The sequence below is a fragment of the Neolamprologus brichardi genome, chromosome 20 (assembly GCF_056152115.1).
Source record: "Neolamprologus brichardi isolate AB-2024 chromosome 20, ASM5615211v1, whole genome shotgun sequence".
Taxonomy (NCBI): domain Eukaryota; kingdom Metazoa; phylum Chordata; class Actinopteri; order Cichliformes; family Cichlidae; genus Neolamprologus; species Neolamprologus brichardi.
The window spans coordinates 4245003-4269340 of NC_142123.1; the positions used below are offsets into that span (position 1 = coordinate 4245003).

The 24338-nt window shown below is 40.4% G+C and overlaps 1 protein-coding gene across 2 annotated transcripts; it reads left to right on the plus strand.

The window, feature by feature from the left end:
• Window positions 1-945: 945 nt before the first annotated feature.
• On the plus strand, window positions 946-23851 carry ampd2b (adenosine monophosphate deaminase 2b). Of its 2 annotated transcripts, none has more exons than XM_087833763.1 (18): window positions 946-1456; window positions 12636-12760; window positions 12848-12978; window positions 13060-13128; window positions 13217-13319; window positions 13410-13599; window positions 14931-15072; window positions 15213-15302; window positions 15434-15563; window positions 15673-15867; window positions 15966-16097; window positions 16217-16380; window positions 16983-17109; window positions 17203-17366; window positions 19721-19841; window positions 20054-20227; window positions 21455-21565; window positions 21655-23851. In XM_087833763.1, the coding sequence occupies exons 1-18, from the start codon at window positions 1348-1350 to the stop codon at window positions 21868-21870; spliced, it is 2493 nt and encodes an 830-aa protein (XP_087689889.1). In that variant the 5' UTR covers window positions 946-1347; the 3' UTR covers window positions 21871-23851. The 2 variants fall into 2 exon arrangements, with proteins under 2 accessions (XP_087689889.1, XP_087689891.1); XM_087833765.1 differs by lacking the exon at window positions 946-1456 and adding an exon at window positions 6902-6997.
• Window positions 23852-24338: the final 487 nt, after the last annotated feature.

Below are 24338 nucleotides of genomic sequence, written 5' to 3' on the forward strand. Positions count from 1 at the left end.
ACAATGGCGCAATTAATCTTTCTCATAATACCCATGTCATGTGCACCTGAAAAAATAGTCTGGGTTAAACTGCAATAGGAGTAGATGAAAAGTGGCCGTTTTCTTTCAGGAATTACAATTCACCTAAAATGAGAGATACCAACATCCTGATAATGTACTCTCACAAGTTAAATTTGGAGTGTTTTACCTAATCCGAGGATCTTTTTGACCTACTTCCTCAAACAATTGAAGGACTGCGCGGAATTCGCGCGTCTCTCTCTCTCCCTGCAGTCTGCAAATAAGGACATAAATAGTCGCTGTAGCTCAGGAGGTAGAGCAGGTCACCTACTGATCGGAAGGTTGGAGGTTCGATCCCAGGCTCCTCCAGTCTGCATGCCAAGTATCCTTGGGCAAGATACTAACCCCAAGTTGCTCTCCGATGCGTCCATCGGAGTATGAATGTGTGTGAATGTAGTTAGAAAAAGCACTAAGTATAGATAAAGTGCTTGTGAGAATGGGTGTGACTGGGTGAATGTGGCATGTTGTATAGAGCGCTTTGAGTACTCCGGGAGAGTAGAAAAGCGCTATATAAGAATCAGTCCATTTACCATTTACCATAAATCCGAGCAGAGTTTTTACGGTTATGGTTACAGATGCTCTCCGCGTACCTACACTAAGTGTAATAAGTATTTGTATTTTTTGTGCAAAGAAAAGAAAAATCCCAGTATTCATCATAATAATGAGTGTTTAATTCATTACTTGGTAACTGTTCAGTCTCTGCCCTAAATTGCAGAGACTGCGAAGATAACAGGTGGTTTGCAAAGACAGAGTGAGTAGAATTGACTTTTACTACTTCAGTTTTGCTATAACCACAACTTTTCTCCTCGCTTGCTTGCCCACATTTAGATTTGTGGTTGCTATGGCAACAGCAGGACTGCGCAATAGTGCTGAGCGTTGTTGTACTCAGTGTGCATGTCAATGCGTGTCTGCGCATGGCGTGCTGGGGGTGGGCCTCTCCATCACAACCCCATCCTCCATCAGTGCTGCAGCTCACGGGAGTCTTTCTGAGGGGGCGGGGACTGTTCCGATGCAGAGGGATGCTCCGCAGCCCCACGCTGGACCAACCAGTCTGGAAATCCCTGCTCACATCCACACAGCACGCGCATATACACACACACGAACACGCTGACTGGCACCGACTCCCTCAAACTCCCAGCATCTGTGCTCCATCCTTCCTCTCCTCTGCTGTCTGTCCCCGATCTCCTCTCTTGTCCTCTCTCACTGTGTCTCTTATCGCCGCTCCGTCAGCCGCAGCTCTGACTCACTCAGCTCTTCTTTTCCCAATTTGAGCCAGCGAGACCCGGGAACATGTCCTCCAACCTGACCTCCGGGAACTCAGCCGGGGGCACAGGGGCCAAAACCAAGCCCTTGTCTCCCTTCAGGAAGAGGGGAAGCCTGCAGTACACGGCCAGCACAGGTGAGTGGTGGCAGACTGGAACTGCAGAGGGAGGACGGTTTGAGCATCCTGATCTTGTAACAGAAGGAGGAATAATATGATCTGAAGCCAGGGGGATTAGCCCTGTACTGTGTATATTTAGGTGAAATTAGATTATATTATTTTAGAAAACAAGAAAAAACTCATGAAAGAAGAATCTTTGGTAATTACTTTTTCTTCGTAAGTAGTTGGGAAATGCAAACCTGTTGATTAGAGCAGTGCGGCAGAGGATGCTCTGCGGGGGATTTTGCCTTCATACCTTGCAGTTTAATGTCAGCATTCTGGCTTCTAGTTTTGCCCTTCAACTCTTATTTTCCAGCTTCATTTTAGAACACACACAACATGCATCAGCTGGATCATCCAAAGTAGATTTACAGTATGACCGGCTGCTGCTGTATGGATCAAATTTGATGTTGCATAACTTGTTGTTGTTAGGTGAAAACTGATGTTTTGCCTGTTTTAGCCTAAAGGGTTACAGGCTGTTTGACAGGTTGGAAGTGCTTTATATTGTTGCATGCTTTTGAAACATATTGCATGCAGTGAAAAAAAATATTTTAGTCCCTGTGCAGCATGTATAATTAGTCTTCTCCTTTAAGAAACGGGATAGGATGCTTAGATAAACAGCAACAGCGGTGTTTTTCACTCAGCCCCATGGTGGTATGTAGCCTGCAGAGAATATGTAGGTTGGTACCTCAGCACTTGATCCCCCACTGAATGAGAGGATTAGCCTCCCTTCTGATGTATGCACACGCTGGTCAGGCTTTCACTGAAACTACAAAGAGTATACAATGACCAAAAGGTCAAATAGCAGCTATTTCTGTTCATTACTCTTCTTTGAAATGCAAAATGTTTTCATTCAGTTACAGTTACGTCATGCAAATGGTGATATAATGAAAGATCATACTTAGATCTTATGAGTTGTTTATAAGGAATCAAACACCTCAGTGTCATTCAGAGCTATTGTCAGTCTTTGTTGGTCATCTGTTTTTCAGAGGGAAAGAAAAATACGCAAATATTAAATCATTTCACCCCACCGCAGGTTTTTGATTCAAGGAAATGAACTGAGCCATATTTAAATAGAAGAAGACACCCGAGTCTCGATGTTATTTCATTTGGAGGAAGTAATATAGTCGTTCCTCACTGGAATACATTTGAGAGTTTGGTATGACATAATGCACCCACAACATGTTCTTAAAAAATATACTGTGTCTTTAAAAAAAGCTCCTTCAGATAGGTCATGTCACCACTGGGGATAGACAGCAGCATGCTATGACGTTACGATGATTGGCGAGGTAGTTAGGGATTGATTATCAACCCTGACAATAAATGCAACAGCAGGAGGTCTGAGGGATTTGTCAGCCCCCCTCCCTTCCAGTCGAAATGCTCCCTGTAATTATCCTCATTTGCTGCTCCAAAATTGCCTTCTTGTTGGAAGAAATCATTGAAGAGAAGCAGCACTGGCAGAAACAGGAAGCGCAGGCTGTCTCTGCCCAACACAGATTCAGTAGTGAAGCCTCCGGGGTTTGATTTAGAAAGTCTCCACAGAGGCGCATTAGGACAACATCACATTTTATGTTGTTAAAGCATCCAGGGAACCTTCTGAGTAAGCAAATATGACATTTAAGTGACTCATTTTTTTTTGTTTTTTCAAAAGGACGCCCTCTAGTTCACACCACTACAGTACACTGCAGTCTGTATAAGATGGAGTAAAAATAAAAAGGTTGCAGGTTAGCGAGAGTGTGACTATATTAGATGTTCTATTTGAAGAATTACTAAGGTTTTTAATAAGGCTGCAGCTGCTTATTAGAGATCATAAATTCAAGATTGTGTGCTCGCTGCTCTGCTGAATGGCTGTTTAAGCTGATACTCCCCATGCTGGAAGAGCTTTTATCCTATTAAATCCAGCAGAGCGGAATAAACAGAACTAAACGAATCTCTCACAGCTTAAATTTCTTCAGGGGTTGTAAAACCTCTGTACACATGTACCATGTCCATCAGGCAGAAAGGCTGTGGTGTAGCATATGCTGTGCAGTGAAACTCTTCAAAAATGTGCAGGATTTGTGGAGCGAACCTCGGCAGAGAGAGAAGCAGTAGGTGAATCACTTGTGTGGCTGTGAAAGAGCCAGTGCCGATATTAGACCGACACCCACTCACCAGTTTGGCTAGTCCGTGCTGTGCGCTGCGTTCCACTTGTTGAACCACTTAAAACAGTGCAAATAACATGTAGCGGTGGATGTTTATTCACAGATTCGCAATAATTGATTAGCTATCGTTATCTTCAATACAGCAGCTGTCATATAAACGCAGTGAAGGGTCAGAGTTAGGGCTGGAAAAGGGATTCTGGCACTTTGGAAAGGCAGAGCAGCATAAAAAAATAAATATCAAACACAATTTCAAGTATTACAAAATTCTAATTGGTCGCTCATACAGTAATGGATCTTTGACACACTGTACTTCGCCCACATCTCGATCGCACCTCCTTCGGATGTGCCACGCCTTGTCATCGCTGCATGTCACATAAGTCAGAGTCTGTGTCATAAACTGCTACAGTAATGACCCGACAGAGATCCTGTAACGATGGTGCTCACCCCAACACACCTTCAGCTGATAACCTTCAGTCAGTCACTCCTTATGTCCATCCTCAGTCTGTGCTGCAGGTTAGCTGTTGGTATATCTCTTACCATACGGGTCTCATGGACTTGTGCCCTAAGGGTGGGACCATCGTTTCAAAGGATATTTGCATGTACTTAATAATGTGGTGCTACAAGGTGTATACTGCAGAGTCCTCTGATGTCATCTGCTGTTTGCAGCACATTGATCTGTGGAGAGTTGTCTTGTTTGAAAGGTACGGTGCCGGCTACTACAGATATATTCTTCAATAGAAAGACTAGAAAGCATCTAGTTGCTAAAATATAGATAATATTTTTAGTGGTTTGTGTGACACATTTAGAGGAATCTTTGTGTATTTTAAGTATTTCCTTTTAATACGGCTTTCTACTAGAGCAGCAGTGATAAGTGAGTAATTAGCAGTAATTACGGTGCTTAATAATCTTTTCTGTAAGGAAATAGTCCTAACGTAAAAACTTCAACATGGAAAGCAAAAATATTTTCTTGATTCTGAAAATATCCAGATCAGCTGAGTATATTTGGATTTGAACTGTTGGGATTTTCATGCCAATCATGTCAAAATAACCCTCGCAAATCATCGGTTTAATTCATGATTGAAGAATGAATGAGAACACATCTTTATATAAAAATATGAGGCTTTGCTATGATTGAAAATGGTGATTAGATAATTGTTACAATGTCTCATTTAATCTAGATTAATCTGTAATGAAATGTATAATTATCAAAGCATATTAACAATCAGAGAGGTACTGATGTTTTTTTTCCATATTGATCCTCGGTGCTAGTTTTGGTAGAATGACACGTTTCAGGGCTTTGATTAATCAGTGTGTGACTCTGTGTTCGACCATCAGAGGGAGCCTGGTCTGAAGAAAGTGTTGTTTCTCCGAGGCCTCAACAATTTGATTAGACCTCTTGAAAGCAATTTGGAATCCGAGTGCCTTGAAAAAAGAAACGCATCCCTTTATTTTGAGAGGCAGAGTGATAATCTGCTGGTAGTTATATGGACTTTTCAGTGCTCTACTTTGTTTGACGGCATCATGTTTGAGTCTGGAGCTTGAAAAGAGGATACTTTTGTTGCAGTATGGTATAATGATGGCCAGAGTGCTTTTAATCAGTAATCTGTTGTAGTCCAGTACAGCTGCACAGACAAACTCTATGCGAATTACCTGCATCAGCAGCATCACATGTAATTTGTTATGAAGAAATTCTGACTGGCCCTGCGACCGGCTGGCGACCTGTCCATGGTGTACCCCGCTTCTCACCTTATGGTACCTGGGACTGTTCCAAGAATGTCTTATTTTTCTCCACAGGCAGCTACGGTTTATTCCTCACATATGTTCCTGCTGCTAAAGTAAAGAAACGCACAATTTACTTCATTTCAGTCACATTTTCTGAACTCTTTTCTGAAGTTCAGAAAATGTGAGCTATTGTTTCATTTGTTCTTTTTTAGATGTTGAATCTGTTCCAAGTGAGAATAATGGCTCCTGTATCATTTGTAATAAAAAGACAGCATAGAAAAAGAGTCTAAGATAGGGACTGAAAAGGTAGGAATTTCTTTTACTCAGCTCTGAGTTTAGATAAACTGAGCTGAATAATATTGAGCAAGAGAAGATAAGATGTTTGACGCAAGCGCTCACTTTTTAACATGATACAGATTCAAGTTTCAAGCCATATAGTGTTTTTTATGAGCCTTAATTGTGTTTCAGACACAAAAACAAAACAAACAAAACAAAAACTTACAGACCTTTACATAGTTTTCAGTGCTAGAAGTTGTATTTTCCTTTCCTACAAGGAGTAGTAGTTTTTTCTTTAATTCAAACTACAAGGGGGGAAAACTGGCTTGATTTCCTGAGAACCATTGCTGGTTATTTAGCAGACAAAAAGAGGAATAGTTCAAAATAACCAACGCCATGGCCAAAAAACACTGATCCGAATTCCCAGAGTTACAAAGCATCGTCTTCATCCTCAGTAAGAGTTGTTTGTTTTTTTTAAACTTTTTCTGTTTTTAAAAATTTTAATCTTTTTTTTAAAGCGTTTTTAAAAAAAATTGTGCATTTTTTAAAATTATATATATATATATATATGTATGTATAAATAAACTGGGACATTCACCACCTTCACTGCATTTTCACCACATTTTTACAGTGAGATCCACATTGTTGCTTCTGTTATCCAGCGCAAATTTACATTTATTACAAAAGTATATCAAAAAAGTAAAGAGCTTATTCAATGGAGGGTTTTGCAAATGTTTAATATTTTGAAATCAGGCTGTAGAAATGCGGGTCATTGTGTTACTGAAGAATAATTTCAAATAGCATATGCATAGTTCTGTGATTGGGAATGCAGTCGCAGACCTGCAGCATATTATGTTGCTGCAGCAACCGTAATGGGGACAACATTGCTGGCCCTTTAATTTCATTCATGTGAGAAGAGAAGGAGGCAGGTTGCATCTATCGGACAGGCATCTCTCTCACACTGCTACTATTCAGCGGCAAAACAAAAAAGAGAGAAACAATGACGTCTCAAACCTTGTTGCTGAGACAGCACCGCTTTACTCACACACACTGAGGATACAAACATCCTGAACACATGGTCCCCTCAGCAAAATACAGCATGGACTATAAGGTAGACAGGAGCGGGGGGGTTATTGTTGCAGTAATTCATAGCAGCAGTAGGGCACATCCTCTGGTAATATGCGCCATCTCCCCCTGCCTCTTTACCCTCCCGTGGTACGTTCCAGATAGATGTCAGAGGCATTCAAATGAGGAGGATCAGCTCCAGAGGCAGCTAGTGCAACGACAGCTGGCCTGAACCAGGAGGCAGACAGAACAGAGGGTGGGGGGTCACATACTGGGATGTGAAGGGGAGTTCATGGATCTGCTGGACCAGCTCTTTGTATGTATGACAGGGACAGATTAAGCGAGCAGAGGGTATGACTGTGTGAGTCTGTGAGTGCATTGATGTGAAAGCATACGTATGCGTGTGGGGGGTTTTCATTTATTTTGCCAGTTTTGACATTTGACTGTTTGAAGTGTTTCTTGTTTCTTGCCATCCCTCTGTCCTTGCCATCACATTTAACCCATCTTAAAAGGACAGCAGACGCCATCCTGGGCCATTTGCTGTTTGGCATGCTCCATCTCCCTGCCAGGACAGCTTCTCTCTCCCTCTCTCTGTCTCTCTTTCCTCCCTCGGCCCTGCTAGCTGCTGGTTAAGACAGGTTCTGAGGAGGCAGGTACGCTCCACTACCCTCATCCCTTGCAACAAAAAAAAAAAAAGCCCAAATAACCCTTTCGCTCTCCTCCTTTTTTCCTTTCTCTTTTTCCCAATCACTGCCACTCTCCTCCGCCTGTCCCTTGATGGCTTTGTGTAACAGCCCTGAGCAGTGCTGTCTTTAGTGCGCTGAGGAGAATGTGTGTCGATTGATTGTCCCAAAAACTGCTTTTCTCGCGTCTTTTGAGAGTGCTCTAAAGGTGCAACCGTGCAAAGAGAAGCAGCCGGGATCGATAAATCGAGCTACGCCTCCAACCGCAAGACCCTGCAGAAATTTTTTTTTCAAGAGTAGTGGGCATTGAGCTTTTTATAGTTTTGGTATTGCTTTTCTTTATGGTTCAGCTGAGAAGTCTGACAACAGTAAAATAAATACAGAGAGGAGATTTGTGAACATGCAGTTTGTGCAGCTGCAGAGACTAAACCATCACGTGGCATAGAAGAACTTTCAGTAATGAGAGATGGCGGCCGATTGATGCATAGCTGGATAGCATCCTTTTTTTTTTTTATATGACCAGGAGACTGCCCATATAAGTGGTGAGTCGTCAAATTTGCTAATTTAGTTACGCTGAAGTGGTAATCTGCACCCATCGATGAAAAACAACTGAAACAGTGGTTCCGAGACTATCCAAATTTACTCCCCTGACTTATTAATCATACTTGTCCATCACCAGTAATCCTGCCATCTCAGCAGTGCTGACACATGTGCGCTGTGAGAACATACGGCTTCCACTGAGAGAGATTTGCTACAGAGGCTGTGAGTCACTGACATTTTTTGTGAGCAGAAAGCTGCACAGTCAGTGGAAGAAGGTAGAAAGCATTTGGTGAACCGTGGCCTGTGTGGTTGTAGACACAAAGAGGGGAGGGTGTAGAGGTAAAACACAGTCAATATACAAATATAACCATCCTGTAATCTTAACTCTGATCGGTCAGGGAATATTAACGCTCTTTGGAAAGTTTTATTCCTGTACAAGGTTGAGAAAAAAGCAGCTCCAGGGGTAGGTTGACTTCCCAGTTATCGTTGCATCTGTGGTGACTTTTTACACCATGCTGTAAGACTGGAGCTGGGACCTCTCCATGCTCTGTATTGCTACTGAAATATTCATGTGGTGGAAGTCTCTCTGCAAGCTGATACTATCTGACCTTGTTTTGAGGCAATATGTAGTGACGAGCTGTGAGAGAGCATGTGAGCTGCGTTGTCTCATGTTCCAAGTGTTTTTTGCTGGAAACACTTTAAATCGTGTTTTAATCGGACCCTCGTGCACCTGCCTCATAGTGCATTAAAAGCTTCAGCCTGCCAGATTATATATAGTTTAAAGGCAAATGAATTATGGCTGACTTTAATTTTTTGAGTGGTTTGCTCTTCTGTTGGGGGATGAGTTGTTATGCAACCATTGATGCTACTGATCCAAATATAGCAGCCATTAGGGGATTAGCTTGGGGTCTGGTAGGCTTGGCTAGGCTCTGCTCTATTGTGGCCCAGCATGCATGTCTTTGCCACTGGTCACCTCCCGCCCTCCGCACAAGTGTCCGCTGTAATCACGATGATCTTGATGTCTCCCAGAATAACAGCGGAGACATATCTTAGGCAACCGCTACGTTTGACAGGCTTGCCCTTTCTTAATAGCAGAGAAGCGTCTATGTGTGACTTCAGTTTTCAGCTGAGATTGGAGCATCGCAGCATTTTTTTACTGACTCAGCCCTGCTTTTGGAAAGAGCAAGCTGACTTATATGAGCATCAGTATAATTTCTTATTTATATAAATGATTTATTATATATTTATATTTACATTATGACTAGAGCTGCTACTAACAGCTATTTGTATCAGCAGTTAGTGTGCACTAAAAACTGTCAAAATAGTGGGAAATGATAATTATGGCTTCCAAACTTAACCTGAAGTGAGTATAAAGTACTTAAAATATTAGCTTTCCAATATTGAAGTATAAATATTTTATGAATATTAAAATATCCAGTTCTGTGTGGCATTTTTATGTTTTCACTGTCTTTGTGCAGCCGCTCTGGATATTATTCCCATAGTCCAAAGTTAAGCATGGGGTCATGTCTCTGTTAGCCTTGAACCAAACTGGTGACCAGTCCAGGGCGTACCCTGCCTCTTGCCCCATGGTAGTTGGGATATGCTCCAGGCCCCCCCCCGACCCAATTCTGGAAGGTGCTGGAAATACTCTCCAGAGATGAGCTTGAAGCTTTCTGCCATTCACCTCTGATTTCTGCCATCAACGAGGCATCTCACTCAGAGAACTGCAGCTCACTGGATGTTTTATCTTTTTTGAATAATTCTCTTTAAACACTTGAGATGGTTGTGTGGGAAAATGTCAATAGATCAGCAGTTTCTGTAATACTCGGGCAGTCTGGCACCATCAACTGTGCTACCTTCATAGTCGTTCCAATCAATTAATGAAAAGAAACATTATGGTCATCACTTTCTTTCTGCTTGCATGCCTAAACGCTTTGAGTTGGCCGATTAGATATTTGCATTAACAAGCAGTTAAATCGGTGTTCCTAATAAAGTGTCTGGTGACTTTATAGTTATGCATAGTGACTCTAACCAAACAAATTGTAAATAAATATGCAAAAAAACCAGCTTTGCAACTTTCACTTGAGGCTAATTTTAGCACTATGATGAAAACTTAAACTGGACTGAACCTGCTGAGTGTGTAAGCAGAAAAAAAATCTTCAAAATGACAAAGAAAAGAAGATTTTACAACCATTTATGTTTAGACTTTCCCAGCACTGATGTGTATTTGAGAGAGGAAGCTATACAAGATGATTCTGTGCATCTCCTAAATCAAAATTCAAATTCAAATTCAAATTTTATTTGTCACATACACAGTCATACACAGTATGATATGCAGCTTACACAACTGCTCGTGACCTAAAGAAAAAAAAGGCTATGAATAAGATAGGAAGTAAATATGAAAATTAAAAAGAGTCAATTTAACTAAGAAGGAATAAAATAAAATATAAAAATAAAAGTAAGAAATGAAATAACTACAACAAAATACACAATACACAAATACACAGTATAGAAATATATAAGAATGTATGAAGAAATATAAATATATATATATACAAATGTAACTGCTTTTTAATAAATATATATCAAATATCAAAGATCATTTTTCATCACAGTTCAGTAAAAAATGATATTTTTTATAAAGGGAAATTGAGTTAAACTTTAAAATTCGCTCCTCATTCAACTATTAAACGGCAAAACATTATCATACTCAAATAATTAAGAAAAAAGTTTGCGTTTCTCATAATGATCTGAAAAACCTTTTAGCCAGAAATACTGTGCTTGTTTTGACTTTACTCCCTTGTGAGTGGGAGTGGGAAGTGCTGATTGGACGGTGTTAAGCAGAAGGTGATAAACTGGTGGTGAGTTCTGGTCCAGCCAATTATTTTACCACCGTCTCTCTTTATAGCAGCCATTTCGCCTGCTTCACTGAGTGTTTTTTTTATTAAATAAATTTTAATGAAGATTTTGTGAAGTGCTAATCGGCCCAGTTAATTGGCCTCTCTGGTCTCCTTTGCTTTCTCCAAGGAGCAGGCATGCTCAGACATGCTGCGTTAAATAAGTCAAACTTGAGTGCAGACTTTAAGTATCAAACAGTGCGCCCTCTTTCACCTTCTTGTGTGTATGGTCTATAAATGCTGACGGACAACAGTCTCAGTGACAGCCTAGCATGCACAGGATGAAATATTTAGCAGGATGATGAATATTTCAGTGGCAGGTGCATCGTTTCAAGGGGAAGATTAATATCTGTCTAAATATACGCCGAAAGGGGAAAGTGTGATCTCTCCAGCCTCCTTTATTTTCCCCTCTTCAGCTTCCCATGACAACAGGGTTTGTATAAAACTCAAGCCTTGCAATGGCAACAATGGCTTGCATCAGTCGGTGTATGTGCTGATGGGCTCTCCACCTGAATGGCTCATTGTGTCTGAAGGCACAAACAGCCACTGACTTCAGACCTCCACTGCTGTGTGAAGAGGAGCAACAAGCTTCTGCAGATCGTTTTAGTGACTTTGAAAAAGTTTTACAAGCAATCTTATCGGTCCTAACATGTAATATTAAGAGTAAATTACACTGAATCGATACTTTTGCTGAGTGAATAAAAAGCTTTTAGCAGTGGAGCTTCCCTGACTGAGATGTGCATTTTTCAATTTGTAACAATGCATTACCTCATGCTCAAAAGCTTTTTAACGAACCACGAAATCCACCAAAACCATTATAATTTGATAATTCTGAGGAGCCTAGAAAAAAGTAAACGTCTTAGACTCTAAATCTTTAAATCAAAGTGAGCAACACTTTAGAACAGCCTGCAACTAAGGCTAAAATTCCCCTGTAATTAAATGGACATTCAGTGTGTTTCATTTGAAGTCAAAATGTAATTATATTTGCATAATAACAAAGAAGTTTTACAGTTTTATTGTAAACAAAGAAATAATTATACTGTAAATAATTTTAAGTAGTGCGCATGTCATTTTTAGTACTTCACAATTTCCCGGTAATTTAGCAAAAACCAAAAATTATTGCGCCATCTTTTTGGGGTGCAGGTTGTATCATGGAGTAGCATAACCTTGCCTAACTTTCAGGTACAACGTAACTCATTTTAAAATGTTATGTTTCTTAGTAATTTCGAAGGAAAACAATATTTCCAATCCTACATTTATGATGCATGATGAAGTTTCTATTGTTCATGTGTTCTTTTTTACTTATGATGTACTTAAAATTACTTACATTATAATATGTGCCTCCTTTCCTGCAAAATATCCAGAAGTTGGGTATAAGTTAAGCTGCTCCATAATACAGCCCGTGTGCCCAAGAGTACAGTGTACTTATGATATAAGATGGGGAAATATTTGTTGTTTTTTCCAATAAGTTACCAGGATATTAATTATTTGTAAGTAAATATAATCACGTTGCAATTTCGAATTAAATACAATTAAATTTAATTACGCCATTAGTCATGGGCTGTATTATAAAATATTACCCTAAATGGAAGCAAGTTGCTATTATCATGCACACCAATGACAAATTATTTCCTACAGGTTATTAAAAATGCAGCACAGGCAAAGATATAAAGATAAACAGCAAACATTAGCCCCCATGTGCTCCACTCAGTGGGTTGTTTCTTCTCTTCATACTGTAATTAGGCCATTATTTACTGAAGTAAGGCTCCTGAGAATATGTTATCACAGAAGAGAAACTGCTCAGTGCCTACTTTCTTTCCCTATTTATCTGCAGTTGATCTCCGCGGTACCCGCCACCTCCTCACTTCCCAGCATTCCTTGCCTGGGATCCCTGTGGCCTTGAAACAATCCATTGACCTGCGTACTTCCATGGATGGAAAATACAAGGAGATTGCCGAAGTCAGTGTTCAGCCACAGTGCAAATAATTAACCAGTGATGTTCAAAGTTACGCTGTGGCTTTCATTTTTCTCTGTCTCTGTCTGAAGGAGCTGTTCTCACGCAGCCTGGCAGAGAGCGAGATGCGGAGCGCCCCCTATGAATTTCCAGAGGACAGCCCTATTGAACAGCTGGAGGAGAAACGTCATCGCCTTGAGCGACAGATCAGCCAGGATGTCAAGTAAGCGCGAGGGACAAAAGAGGTACTTGACTTTGCAGTCAGACTATGAACTCAACTCGGCCTTTGTGTTTGTGATCTCAGGTTTGAACCTGACATACTCCTACGAGCCAAGCAAGAGTTCATGAAGACTGACAGTGCCACAGATCTTGAGTGAGTCAACCGTAGTCACATGATCCCCTCAATGCTCATCTTAAACTGCCAGAATGGTGATCTCATATGTTTATTTGTCTATCTTAAGATACATGAAGGAGCAGAGCCAAATTCCTGACCTGCAGGAGAGAGAACCGGCCCCTGAGGGGGAGTACCAGCGAGTCACTATTTCTGGAGAAGAGAAATGTGGGGTAAGTCAGAGTGGTCACTGCAGGAAGACTGTGTGTTTTTTTTCTCTTACAGTCAAATCTTTCATGAAGACGTCTGTTTTTCTGTCCTAGGTTCCATTTACAGACCTGCTGGATGCTGCCAAATGTGTAGTGAAGGCTCTGTTCATCAGGCAAAAGTACATGGGCCTGTCGCTGCAGAGCTTCTGCAGAACCACTGCTCGTTACCTGCAGGAGCTGAGTGAGAGACCCCTAGACTTAGATATCTATGAGGAAGAGATCCCAGAAACCACAGTCACAGCAAGTATGAACGTCCTCATCTGCACCATTTCTCTTGCATCATTTTATACTGTAATCTAAATTAGTCAAAACAATATTTATTTAGTATACCCCACAGGTTCTGAGTCTGTTGTTACGGGCCATCGGGTCTTTTTACAACCGGGGTGAGAGTGTTGTCTGTGTCCTTGGCACAAAGTCAGGCACGTTTTCAGTCCGTGTTGGACTCTGCCTGGTTTTCCCCTTGTCTCAGATTCTATAGCTGGGGTAAGGAGGGTGTCTGCTTTGGAAACCTGAGAAAAGCATCCTGCTTTTCGCAGTTGATGTGGTTTTGTTGGCTTCGTTGGAGCATGACCTTCAGCGTGCACTGGAGTGGTTTTCAGCCAAGTGTGAAAGGGACAGGATGAGAGTCAGAATCTCCAAAATGCAGGGCACGGTTCTTTAGTGGAAAATAGTGCAGAGCTCAGAGTTGAGGAAGGGACTGGCCTGAAAAGGAAAAACGATTTACCAGACAACCCCCCCCCCCCCTCCAAAAAAAGGAAAAAAAACATATGGTTGTGCATCCTGGGTAATTACTGGAAGAGTAAGATCATATAGATATATAGAGATAGGGAGAGGTACTTGGACATCCAGAGGGAGTTTGGTGTTGAATTACTGTTTCACAATGTTAAAATGAGCCAGTTGGGGTCATTTGGATATCTTGTTAGGGTGCCCCCCTAGATGTGGGTTTTAAGACCCAGAACCCTACCTGAAGATCATATATATCTCTGGCCTGGGAGCAAATTGTGACCTAACTTCTGATAAGGAGAAGGAAGGAAGGAAGGAAGGAAGGAAGGAAGGAAGGAAGGAGGGAGGGATGGATGGATGAACAGATCTTTTTTAAACCCATGATTAAACTAGATTTTATCAAGTAAATAAGGAACATGTTATAGTCTTTGTATGTCAATGTGTTATTTAATGTAAATGTCTGTCTTTGTAAATTTATGTTATCTGGGTTATTAGACTAAAAAAAAAGAAATGTATGTGTTTTTTCAGTTTTTCAAATATTTCAATACAAATCAAAGCTGTTATTTATTTCATAACAAATTTGACCCAGGAGATTTAACTGCAGGATAATTTCAGCTCAGTCTGAAGACAATAATAATTACCAACAGTATTTAGGCTATTCTTGCTCAGAAATATTTGGTAATCTGTGCAATTCTCTCATATTAAAACATAACCAGGGACACCCACAGATCTCACGATCCATCTGTTGCAGGCTGTCACAGCATGTAGGCAGTTAAAGTCAGACCATAGCTGCGCTTGCTTGCCCACCTTGATCAAAGTCGTGACACACTGGATCATTCTGTCTCCTCTTAGATGCCACAGTGCACCCACCTGTTTCTGAAACACACCCCTATGAGAACGTGGACCCCACCAGCATGCCCCCTGATATGGGTTACGGCTGTAAGATGGTGGACGGTGTTATGCACTTGTACACGACGAGGAACACTATGGATAAGTGAGATATCCGTCGGGAATCTTTTACTTTCTGCACACATGCTTCGTCCTCACCGTGACTAGTTTCATGTCTGTTTTTACACTTGAGTTCACACATTTTGCTTGCAGGAAAGAGTGTTTTAGTTGTTATGTTGCCTACAGGACCACAGAGCTGGATCTGCCGTATCCAGACCTGCAGGAGTACATCGCTGATATGAACGTCATGATGGCTCTCATTATAAACGGGCCAGTGTAGGTTTCCCACATTTTTAATAAATTATTAATTTAACCTTATAGTTAAAAAATAGATTCTCAAAAAGGATCAACAGAAGTTTATTTTCAGACTGTCACCGTCATTTGTCTTTCTTTTGGTTTTGCCACAGAAAGTCCTTCTGCTATAGACGTCTGCAATACCTCAGCTCCAAATTCCAAATGCACATCCTGCTCAATGAGATGAAAGAGCTGGCAGCACAGAAGAAAGTCCCACATCGAGACTTTTATAATATCCGTAAGGTGAACTTGAGAGCTTTTCTGTTTCACCCAGTCATGGTTAGTGTTGTTAAATCCAGACTGCAGTATCTTAGAGGGTTTACGTTCCCTGTTTGTCTGACTTGTTCCGCAGGTTGACACGCACATTCATGCTTCCTCTTGCATGAACCAGAAGCACCTTCTACGTTTTATCAAAAGAGCCATGAAGAAGTATCCCAAAGAGATTGTACACGTGGAAAGAGGCAGGGGTCAGACACTGATGGAGGTGTTTGAGAGCATGAACCTTACAGCCTTTGACCTGAGTGTTGACACACTGGACATGCATGCAGTGAGTAGTGCCCATAAAGGAGACTTTTAAAAAAAAAGGTCTTCAGAGGTGTTGCCTGGTCAGAGATTGTGACTCCGTATTTCACCTTTTTATTGCAGGATCGTAACACTTTCCACCGATTTGACAAATTCAATGCCAAATACAATCCCATTGGCGAGTCCATCCTGAGAGAGATCTTCATCAAGACGGACAACTACATTGAGGGGAAATACTTTGGTCACATTATTAAGGTGCTCGCTGTATGCACAAACACTTGTTTCTTACACAGACCAGTCGTTTCTGGTACCTGGAGGCGGACTCTCTGGGCTTTGGCGCCCTCTGGCTGACTTGGTGTGTCTCTTCTTCTCAGGAGGTGATGGCCGACTTGGAGGAGAGCAAGTACCAGAACGTGGAGCTCAGGCTGTCAATCTACGGCCGCTCCAGAAACGAGTGGGACAAACTGGCCAGATGGGCAGTCAAACATCAGGTCTACTCCGACAACGTGCGCTGGCTTGTCCAAGTGCCACGACTCTTGTGAGCTTAAAAAGCGTAGCAAACTGAATAAAATAAACAACAATGAAAAAGCAGTCCAATCTCTCTTTAGGGCAGATTTTAAGTAAGCTAATAAAAACTGATGATACTTGCACTCCCTTATCGCTAAGCTACTCGAAGTTACGTGAGATTTGTAAATATAAATGTGGTGTTGTCACAAAAATTGAGTGATAAAAGAAGAGTAGCAACGTAACTAAGTTGTCATGCATCTTCTCCATTAACAAAATGTTTTATATTTTACTGCAGAACTACTGCAGAAGTAGACAGTAAAAAGAAAATAGTCCCTATATTAAACGGTTTTGGCTTCTTCTTTTTTTTATAACTGGAAAATGCCTGAAAAGAGCCACAGTTTAGATTTTGTTGTTTGTTTTTGTGTCATTTATATAACTTATACTGAAAACTAAGCATTTCCATGTATCTAGCAACTCTGACACAAATCCAAGTCAATATTATGAATGATCCTTCTGTAAATATCTATTGAATACATGAGTAAAATAAAGATTTGATATCTATTATTTCCTCAACCCATTCTTTAGTTATCTCCCCTGTGGGCTTCTTGAATTGTTTTTCTTGTTTCTTCAAAGTGACGTCTACCACACGAAGAAGCAGCTGTGCAACTTCCAAGAAATGCTGGAGAATATCTTCACACCTCTGTTTGAGGTTACGGTCGACCCCAGCAGCCACCCAGAGCTGCACCTCTTCCTTCAGCACGTACGACATCTAAGCTTTTTTTGGTCATTTGCTTTTACTGCAGACACTTTTTGGGTAGTCGTTTTATTGATCTGCTCTTCATCCCTCAAACAGGTTGTGGGGTTCGACAGCGTGGATGATGAATCAAAACCAGAGCAACATATCTTCAACCTGGACAGTCCGCTCCCAGTCAACTGGACAGAAGAGGACAACCCGCCCTATTCCTACTACCTCTACTACATGTATGCAAACATGACTGTGCTGAATCACCTGCGCAGGTACATAAATCAGACTTTACTTGATCTGACTGCCTGAGATTTTGGATCCATGATTGTATATTTTTTGTGTTTTTAACATGAGTTAGAGAAATAAATCAGTCCTTAATGTGTCATTTTTTTGTTATAGTTATTAGTATCTTGGTCTCTGATAGGAAAAGGTGAAGATTTTTAATGCATTTGTAAAAGGAAGTGTTAAAAAATTACTTTCCTTGCAAAAAATGCCCGCTTGCAAAATCTTCTGTACAGTTTGTCAACCTTTGTTTTAACCACAAAAAAGACAGTTTTTGTAAAGTACATGCTAGGGATGCAACGATACCAATTTTTTCAAACCGATACGATGCCGATACTTGGATCTGAGTTCTTGCCGATACAGAGTACAAAAACTGATACTTCTACCACACACACAAATACAATGAATTGGAAGACAGGTTTTATTATATTCTCTGCCGATAAAAAATAAAATCTTAATAAAAATAACCACAAAAAAGTTTTAAGTGAAAAATAAGCGCTTCTGTTAAATTATTGAGTCTCCACATTGTAATTTTACAAAATATCACTGAACTATTGGCACTGTCTCGAGCTTTCAGAATAATAAATAAACGCTTCTGTTTGGAATAAAATAAATACAAATTAGGTTTGAGAATAAAATAAACTTTTAAATTATTGCAGAGTGTCCATATTGTAAACAAACAAACAAAATAACAAAAGTATTTGGCATTGATGAACAAACTCCTCATCATCACTGTGCCGTTAAACCGAGGACTGACATTGCGCACACACTGCTTGTCTTTACCTCTTCAGACAGTTTATAGGCACCATTATCTCCCTGATGTATGGGCAGTTGGGAATTTCATATCGCGGCTCGAGTATGCTGAGAAGACGGTGCAATCCTATGTTTTCCACGGCCGGCATTGGCTGGTCATTCAGAGCGATAAAATGAGTCAGAGCCTCTGTTATTTTAACTGCCCGTGGATTTTCTCTTGACATTTTTCATCGCTTTTCCAAAACCTGAGTTAAAGTTGGCTGTTCCGGTCCACACTGCTGACATTTTGTTTAGCCTAGCTACAGCAGCCTCCAGTTTCTCTTTTTTATCTGGAGTAGTGATGTGCGGATCGATCCTGAAATATCGATTCCTCCGATACCAATCATTTATGTTCTAGAATCGATTCTCACATTAAAATATCGATATTTTAGTAATTTAGAGTAAATTTGTAGTTTATCATTAACAGGAACACAGTGGAAAGAAACTATAACATTCGGATTGTCTACATTCGAAGGAACTACTTCCTCTTCTGCCTTTCATAGTCATGTGCGAAATACGGCTGTATAAATGTCTCGCAGCCCCTTGGCGTGCGCACTCACAACAATGGCTGAGCGTGATTGTGCGGACGTATTTTACCTCCACAAACAGCTGAGACGTGGTTTGCGATACATGTGGCAAAAAAGTGAGGTGTTGCTGCAACATCACTGACCTTGTCAAACACCTCAGAGTAAATCATATCACAGAATATGACGAGGGTATGTTGAGGCAAACTGAAGAGGAGTACAGGGACAGGTGCTGCTAGGGCGAGACAGACGTCTCTCACGGAGTCCTTTAGTGCTGCAGGCAGGCAACGTGTTCAAATAGCGCAACTTCAGATTTTTTATTTCTGTATGATGAACTCTGCATTATTAAGTGATAAGAACAAGTAATCTGATGTCCTGTAATCATTATGATGCTATAATTTGAGATACAACAAATAAAATAAGTTTTTGTACAAAGTATCGGTATCAGATCAGTATCGTCGATACCACCCTGAATATTACTTGGTATCGGATCGGAAAGGAAATCAGTGGTATCGCACATCACTAATCTGGAGCCGCCAGTCTCACTCGCCTAACCCTGTGCCTGTTTAGCGCGGGATGTCCCCCTAGTGGCCAATCTAAAAAACTACAACAGAAATGACAAGCCACCCTCTGATTAATGAAATAAGTTGGTATCGGTTAAGTTTTACGAGTATGAGTACACACACATTTTACAGTATTGGCCCCGATACCCAACACCAGTATCGGTATCGGTGCATCCCTAGTACATGCAGCACATCAATAATAAAGATTAATAACATTATTGGATAAAAAGGCGAAAAGCCTGGATTTATCTCATGTGAATTAAGCTAAAAAAACTTTGATAACAAATGCAAATTCTGTTTCGACAGTGCTTAAGGTTACAGACCAAATAATACTGAAGATTCGCACTTTGCTTTTATCTGTCATCTTCTTTGTATATGAGTCATTGGGAAGCAGAGTGTTCATTTGCGCTGAGCCCTAACACAGCTGAACTCAGCGCTCACTGTTGTGTGGCTTTATTGTTTTAGGCAGCGGGAGTTCCACACACTCGTCCTGCGTCCTCACTGTGGCGAGGCAGGGCCGATCCATCACCTGGTTTCTGGTTTCATGCTGACTGAGAATATCTCCCATGGGCTGCTGCTCAGGAAGGTGTGACCTTCAACAGCTGTTGAGCAGCTGTTTACCTCACATACAGGGGAGCTTATTTTTCCAAGAGTTTCTGAGGGCCTCAGATTATAGATTATTATTATTATTAGATTTTATTTATTATGTATTATGTTTCTTCCTTATAAGATCTTGGAAATTTACACCTGGTGTATTTCTGATGCTTTGCTCATCATTGTGCCATGTTTCCTTTCCAGGCTCCTGTGCTGCAGTATCTATACTACCTAGCCCAGGTAGGCATCGCCATGTCTCCTCTCAGCAATAACAGCCTGTTTCTCAGCTACCATCGTAACCCACTACCTGAGTACCTGTCCAGAGGCCTCATGGTTTCTCTGTCTACAGATGACCCTCTGCAATTTCACTTTACCAAGGTAAGTCAAACATTTAATAACATGCTTTAAACCTCCACCTTCACTAAGTCATAAATCCACTGTAAAGTAAGTAAAGTAACTAAGTCAAAATGTATCTCTATAGCACATTTTGAGATAAACCTCACAACAAAATAATTTTTAAAAAGAGCAAGCACAAGTCTAAAAAGAAAGAGAGCACTGAGTCCACAGATCTCCAGCTCAGAGGGAGAGAGTCACCGAGCCTGGGAGCCACTGATGGAAAAGCTCTGTGCTTTGCAGACACAGGAACCAATCAGAAACAAGCTACTTATGATTGGTAGATTCATATTCAACAAATTCAGACTTGTTATTTCAGTTTGGCATAAAAAACACACCCGCTATATCGCTATATTGCTCCCGTGTGTGTGTGTGTGTGTGTCAAGAGATGTATTCTAAAACACAGGTTTTCTTGCTAGCAAGTGCAGTCACCAGAGCGCTCGCACGAGAGTGAGGGCTCAGAGACTCGTAGCTCTGAGACTCTTTATTTATACATCAGTGGGTGTTTGTTCCTTACATTGGAATGTGGATGTGTGTATGTGTGTAGGTGTGGAGTCAGAGTGTGACCCCATGACCAACTTTCCTAAATCTGCTGGTCTGGAAGTCCAACAGTTCATCTAAGCACTAAAACTTGACATAGCTACGTTTATCCTACCATAAAACAATAAGACAAGGTACGACCTCTCCCATACTCCCAGAGTGTGGGTGTGAATGCCAGAGCACTCTGGAATGCACACAAAGCCTTTGCAGACTATAAAGAATTGCACATCCTATCACTATATGCAAACTTATATAATTAAAAGATTATACTGACTACTAAGTACAATTTTCTATTGACAGTGTGTGTGTGTTCTTCATTCTGATGCACTTCAGCTCCAGATTTTGCTTTTTTAACTACTTTTTAAAAAAAGGCAATTTCAACAAGTGATGTTTATTTTAGGTACTTTTTGGGGTTTATTTATTGCAATATTCAGTTTTTGGTAATTCTACCCTCCCTCAGTGTTCACTCCTTTTCTACTTCTACGTTTAACCTTGTTTATATTTTGGTCTTCTAATGTAATTGAGCTGGTTCAGCAAATTCAGCTTTGGCTATTTCAAATAAATTTTAAGCTCTTCAGACAAAATCTTTCAACTAAATTAAATTTTCAAATTTAACTTTGCATTTTCACTACAAAATGCTTTTGTATAATTGTCCACGTGTATTTTTTTTAGGAGCCATTGATGGAAGAGTACAGCATTGCTGCTCAAGTGTGGAAACTGAGCTCCTGTGACATGTGTGAGCTTGCCAGAAACAGTGTACTGATGAGTGGATTTTCTCATAAGGTATACATTTTTTTTTTGCATATCACAAATTCTGGTGTTTGCAGAGTGTTTAATATGACATTTTTGTTTTTGTTTTTTTTTTAAATCAGGCAAAGCGTTACTGGCTGGGCCCAAACTACATTAAAGAGGGACAGGAAGGCAATGACATCAGGCGAACCAACGTTCCTGACATCCGTGTGGCGTACCGGTACGAGACCATGTGTGAGGAGCTAAATTTAATCACACAGGCCATTCACACAGATGAGCTGGAGACCATCAGAGAGGAGGGAAGTCTTTGTATGGGAGCTGTGCAGGCGGAGAAGTGACCATGCTGCACAACGCAAACAAAATTCTCACCACATTCCCTGTTTTTACATCAGGACGTTGCACAGATTTACATATAAACATATCACATCATGTAAAAAGAGAAAAGCTACGCTATAGGAAGATAATGAGAGCTGCTAGTAGCCAATATCAGGGAGAGAATTTACAGTCTGTGCACCCAAGGTGTTTGCTTCTTTTAGTTTTTTGAGTCCCTCTTTCTTTATTTTATCACAGTAGTTAGAATTTCATAACATCTTATTTTGTTTTGTTTTTTTTAATGGTTTGTGACCATATCGTATCCTATTTACATGTTTGTACAATGTAATTCTTCCTGTATCAGATTTGAGTAACATTCACATTCAAAATTTTAATCAACTCATAAAAAATACACTGGATCCAACAAAGAATTAAGACTCCAGCGTAACGCCATGCAGGTCTCTTTTAGGCCTTTCGTGCAATTGAAGTAAACCAAGATCAACTGTCTTGAGAATCCATAAAAGGCTTAAACTATTAAGAAAGGAGAGGGCATAGAAACGATTCAACTATGTCTCAAAAGTAAGGCGGGTGTTCAAGGCACCAGTAATGCAGGCCATACAAAGGATACGTGGATGACTGGAAATGTACTGAAGAGTGTTGCATAAGAGTCCCATGGAGAGTAAACAAAAGTTGACTATATCGACGTGGAAGGCTGCCAGAGAAATGGAGCAGATTTTATAACCTGAAATAACCTGAACCTTAAACTTAAGCAAAGCAGAATACAGCAAGAATTCATATTACTTTTAGACCAACAAAATAAACTACGCCTTGCAGTCGCAGTGAAACCTGAGGAAAGAGTTAAACACTAGCGTGGACTCAAGGACAAACTGATTAGAATTCAGTGGTCAAAGATTAAAGTCATCGTGACTTCACAAATTCATGTTTTCGTCAGACTGGTGGCACTGGTCCTTGGTACTTACTTTAAATGACTTCAAAATCCACACATCCACAGTATTAGTAAAAGCAAATTAGCATCTACAGATTGTGTAACAAGTTGAGCTGCAGCAGTCATGCCCTTTTTATGAACAGCTGATTGGTTTTGACTGAATGGGGTCACTCTCGTTTCCAGTCACACTAACTTAATTATTATTGGGTTATTTGAGACTTAGATGTTCAAATATAATTTTAACTTGAGTGTTTCTTGGCAACTGATTTTGTAGCTGCTAGTCTAGTCAGGGGGGTTTGATCTGTTTATAGCGAGTCTGTCAGAGTTTATTAAAAGTTTAACCTGCTTCAGTAACATTTTTGTTTCCTTGTAGAAAAGGAATTCACCCCGAGCAGACAGAAACTTAAAATGCTAACACAGCCATTCCTAAATTAACAGCCAAATAAATGACAAATATTACTTATTGTTTAATAGTTTCTGAAATCGTGACATTTACAGCATCTGGTACAACAGCCTTTTAATAATGTCCGTAGTAAAAATGACGAAGGTGGTTGAACTGTTGTGGGTGTATGGTTGACATTTCTGCTATAATTACCCAGGGTAACTAGCTTAAAAAGTCTCAGTCTCCAGATAGTTTTACTGTTATTTTAGCAGTCGTTTCAATGACTCATGAGCATTTGTGTGCAGTGACGCTTCTCATTTGTATTATACTCCTAGTTTGTGACATTGTTTCTGGCAGTCTGAACTTAATTATGGTACCATCTGTCCTTTACATTGAGTTATTTCCGAGTAATAGTACAGTGAGTGGTGCATGCTGATCCCCTCCCTCGGTGTTCCCTCCTTGCACAAGTTCAACCATTGCCAAATCAACAACAAGTCATTTTTATACAGAACTGAGAATCTGCTAACTTGACAAACTCCTGCCTTCAGTTTAGGTCCTGGTGTCATCAAAAGGCTGCTTGTTGCTATTTCAAAAGCACCGTGTGTCCTCCCACAGAAACATGTGTGTGGTTTGTGTTCAGTAAAGCTGTTTGTGTCTGTAAAAAATAAATCTTATTTGCATTGGAGTGATTTCCTCTTTTCATCAGGCAGAGCAAATGCATTTGGAAAGGTTCTCAAAAGTAACAAACATGCAGCACGTCACTTGATTCAGAACATGGGAGTAAGAAGTGCTTGCGTCAGTAGCTGATAATCATGAGTAAAAGACACGAAACAAAGAGCACTTTGTTTTCATGTCCAGCTCGTCCCCCCCTCCCTGTGAGTCAGAGTGAGCAGCAAGTTCAGCACAAAACTCTCTGTATCGCTATATTTTGCTTTCGGACATTTTGCATGTGAAAATCCACATGATTTGAAGATATGCAAATAGCTTGTTTATCATACAATCAAAATATGTCTGATAATAAGGTATTTTAGTTTAACAAAGGAGTGATGTTCAAATCATGTCTTCTGATGAAGACAACAACAGAAAGCTCTTGAAAATGTAGTTATTAGACCATAACCTTTTGAAAATTAAATTTACATAAAGAAAGCTACTTTGAACTGCTTCCT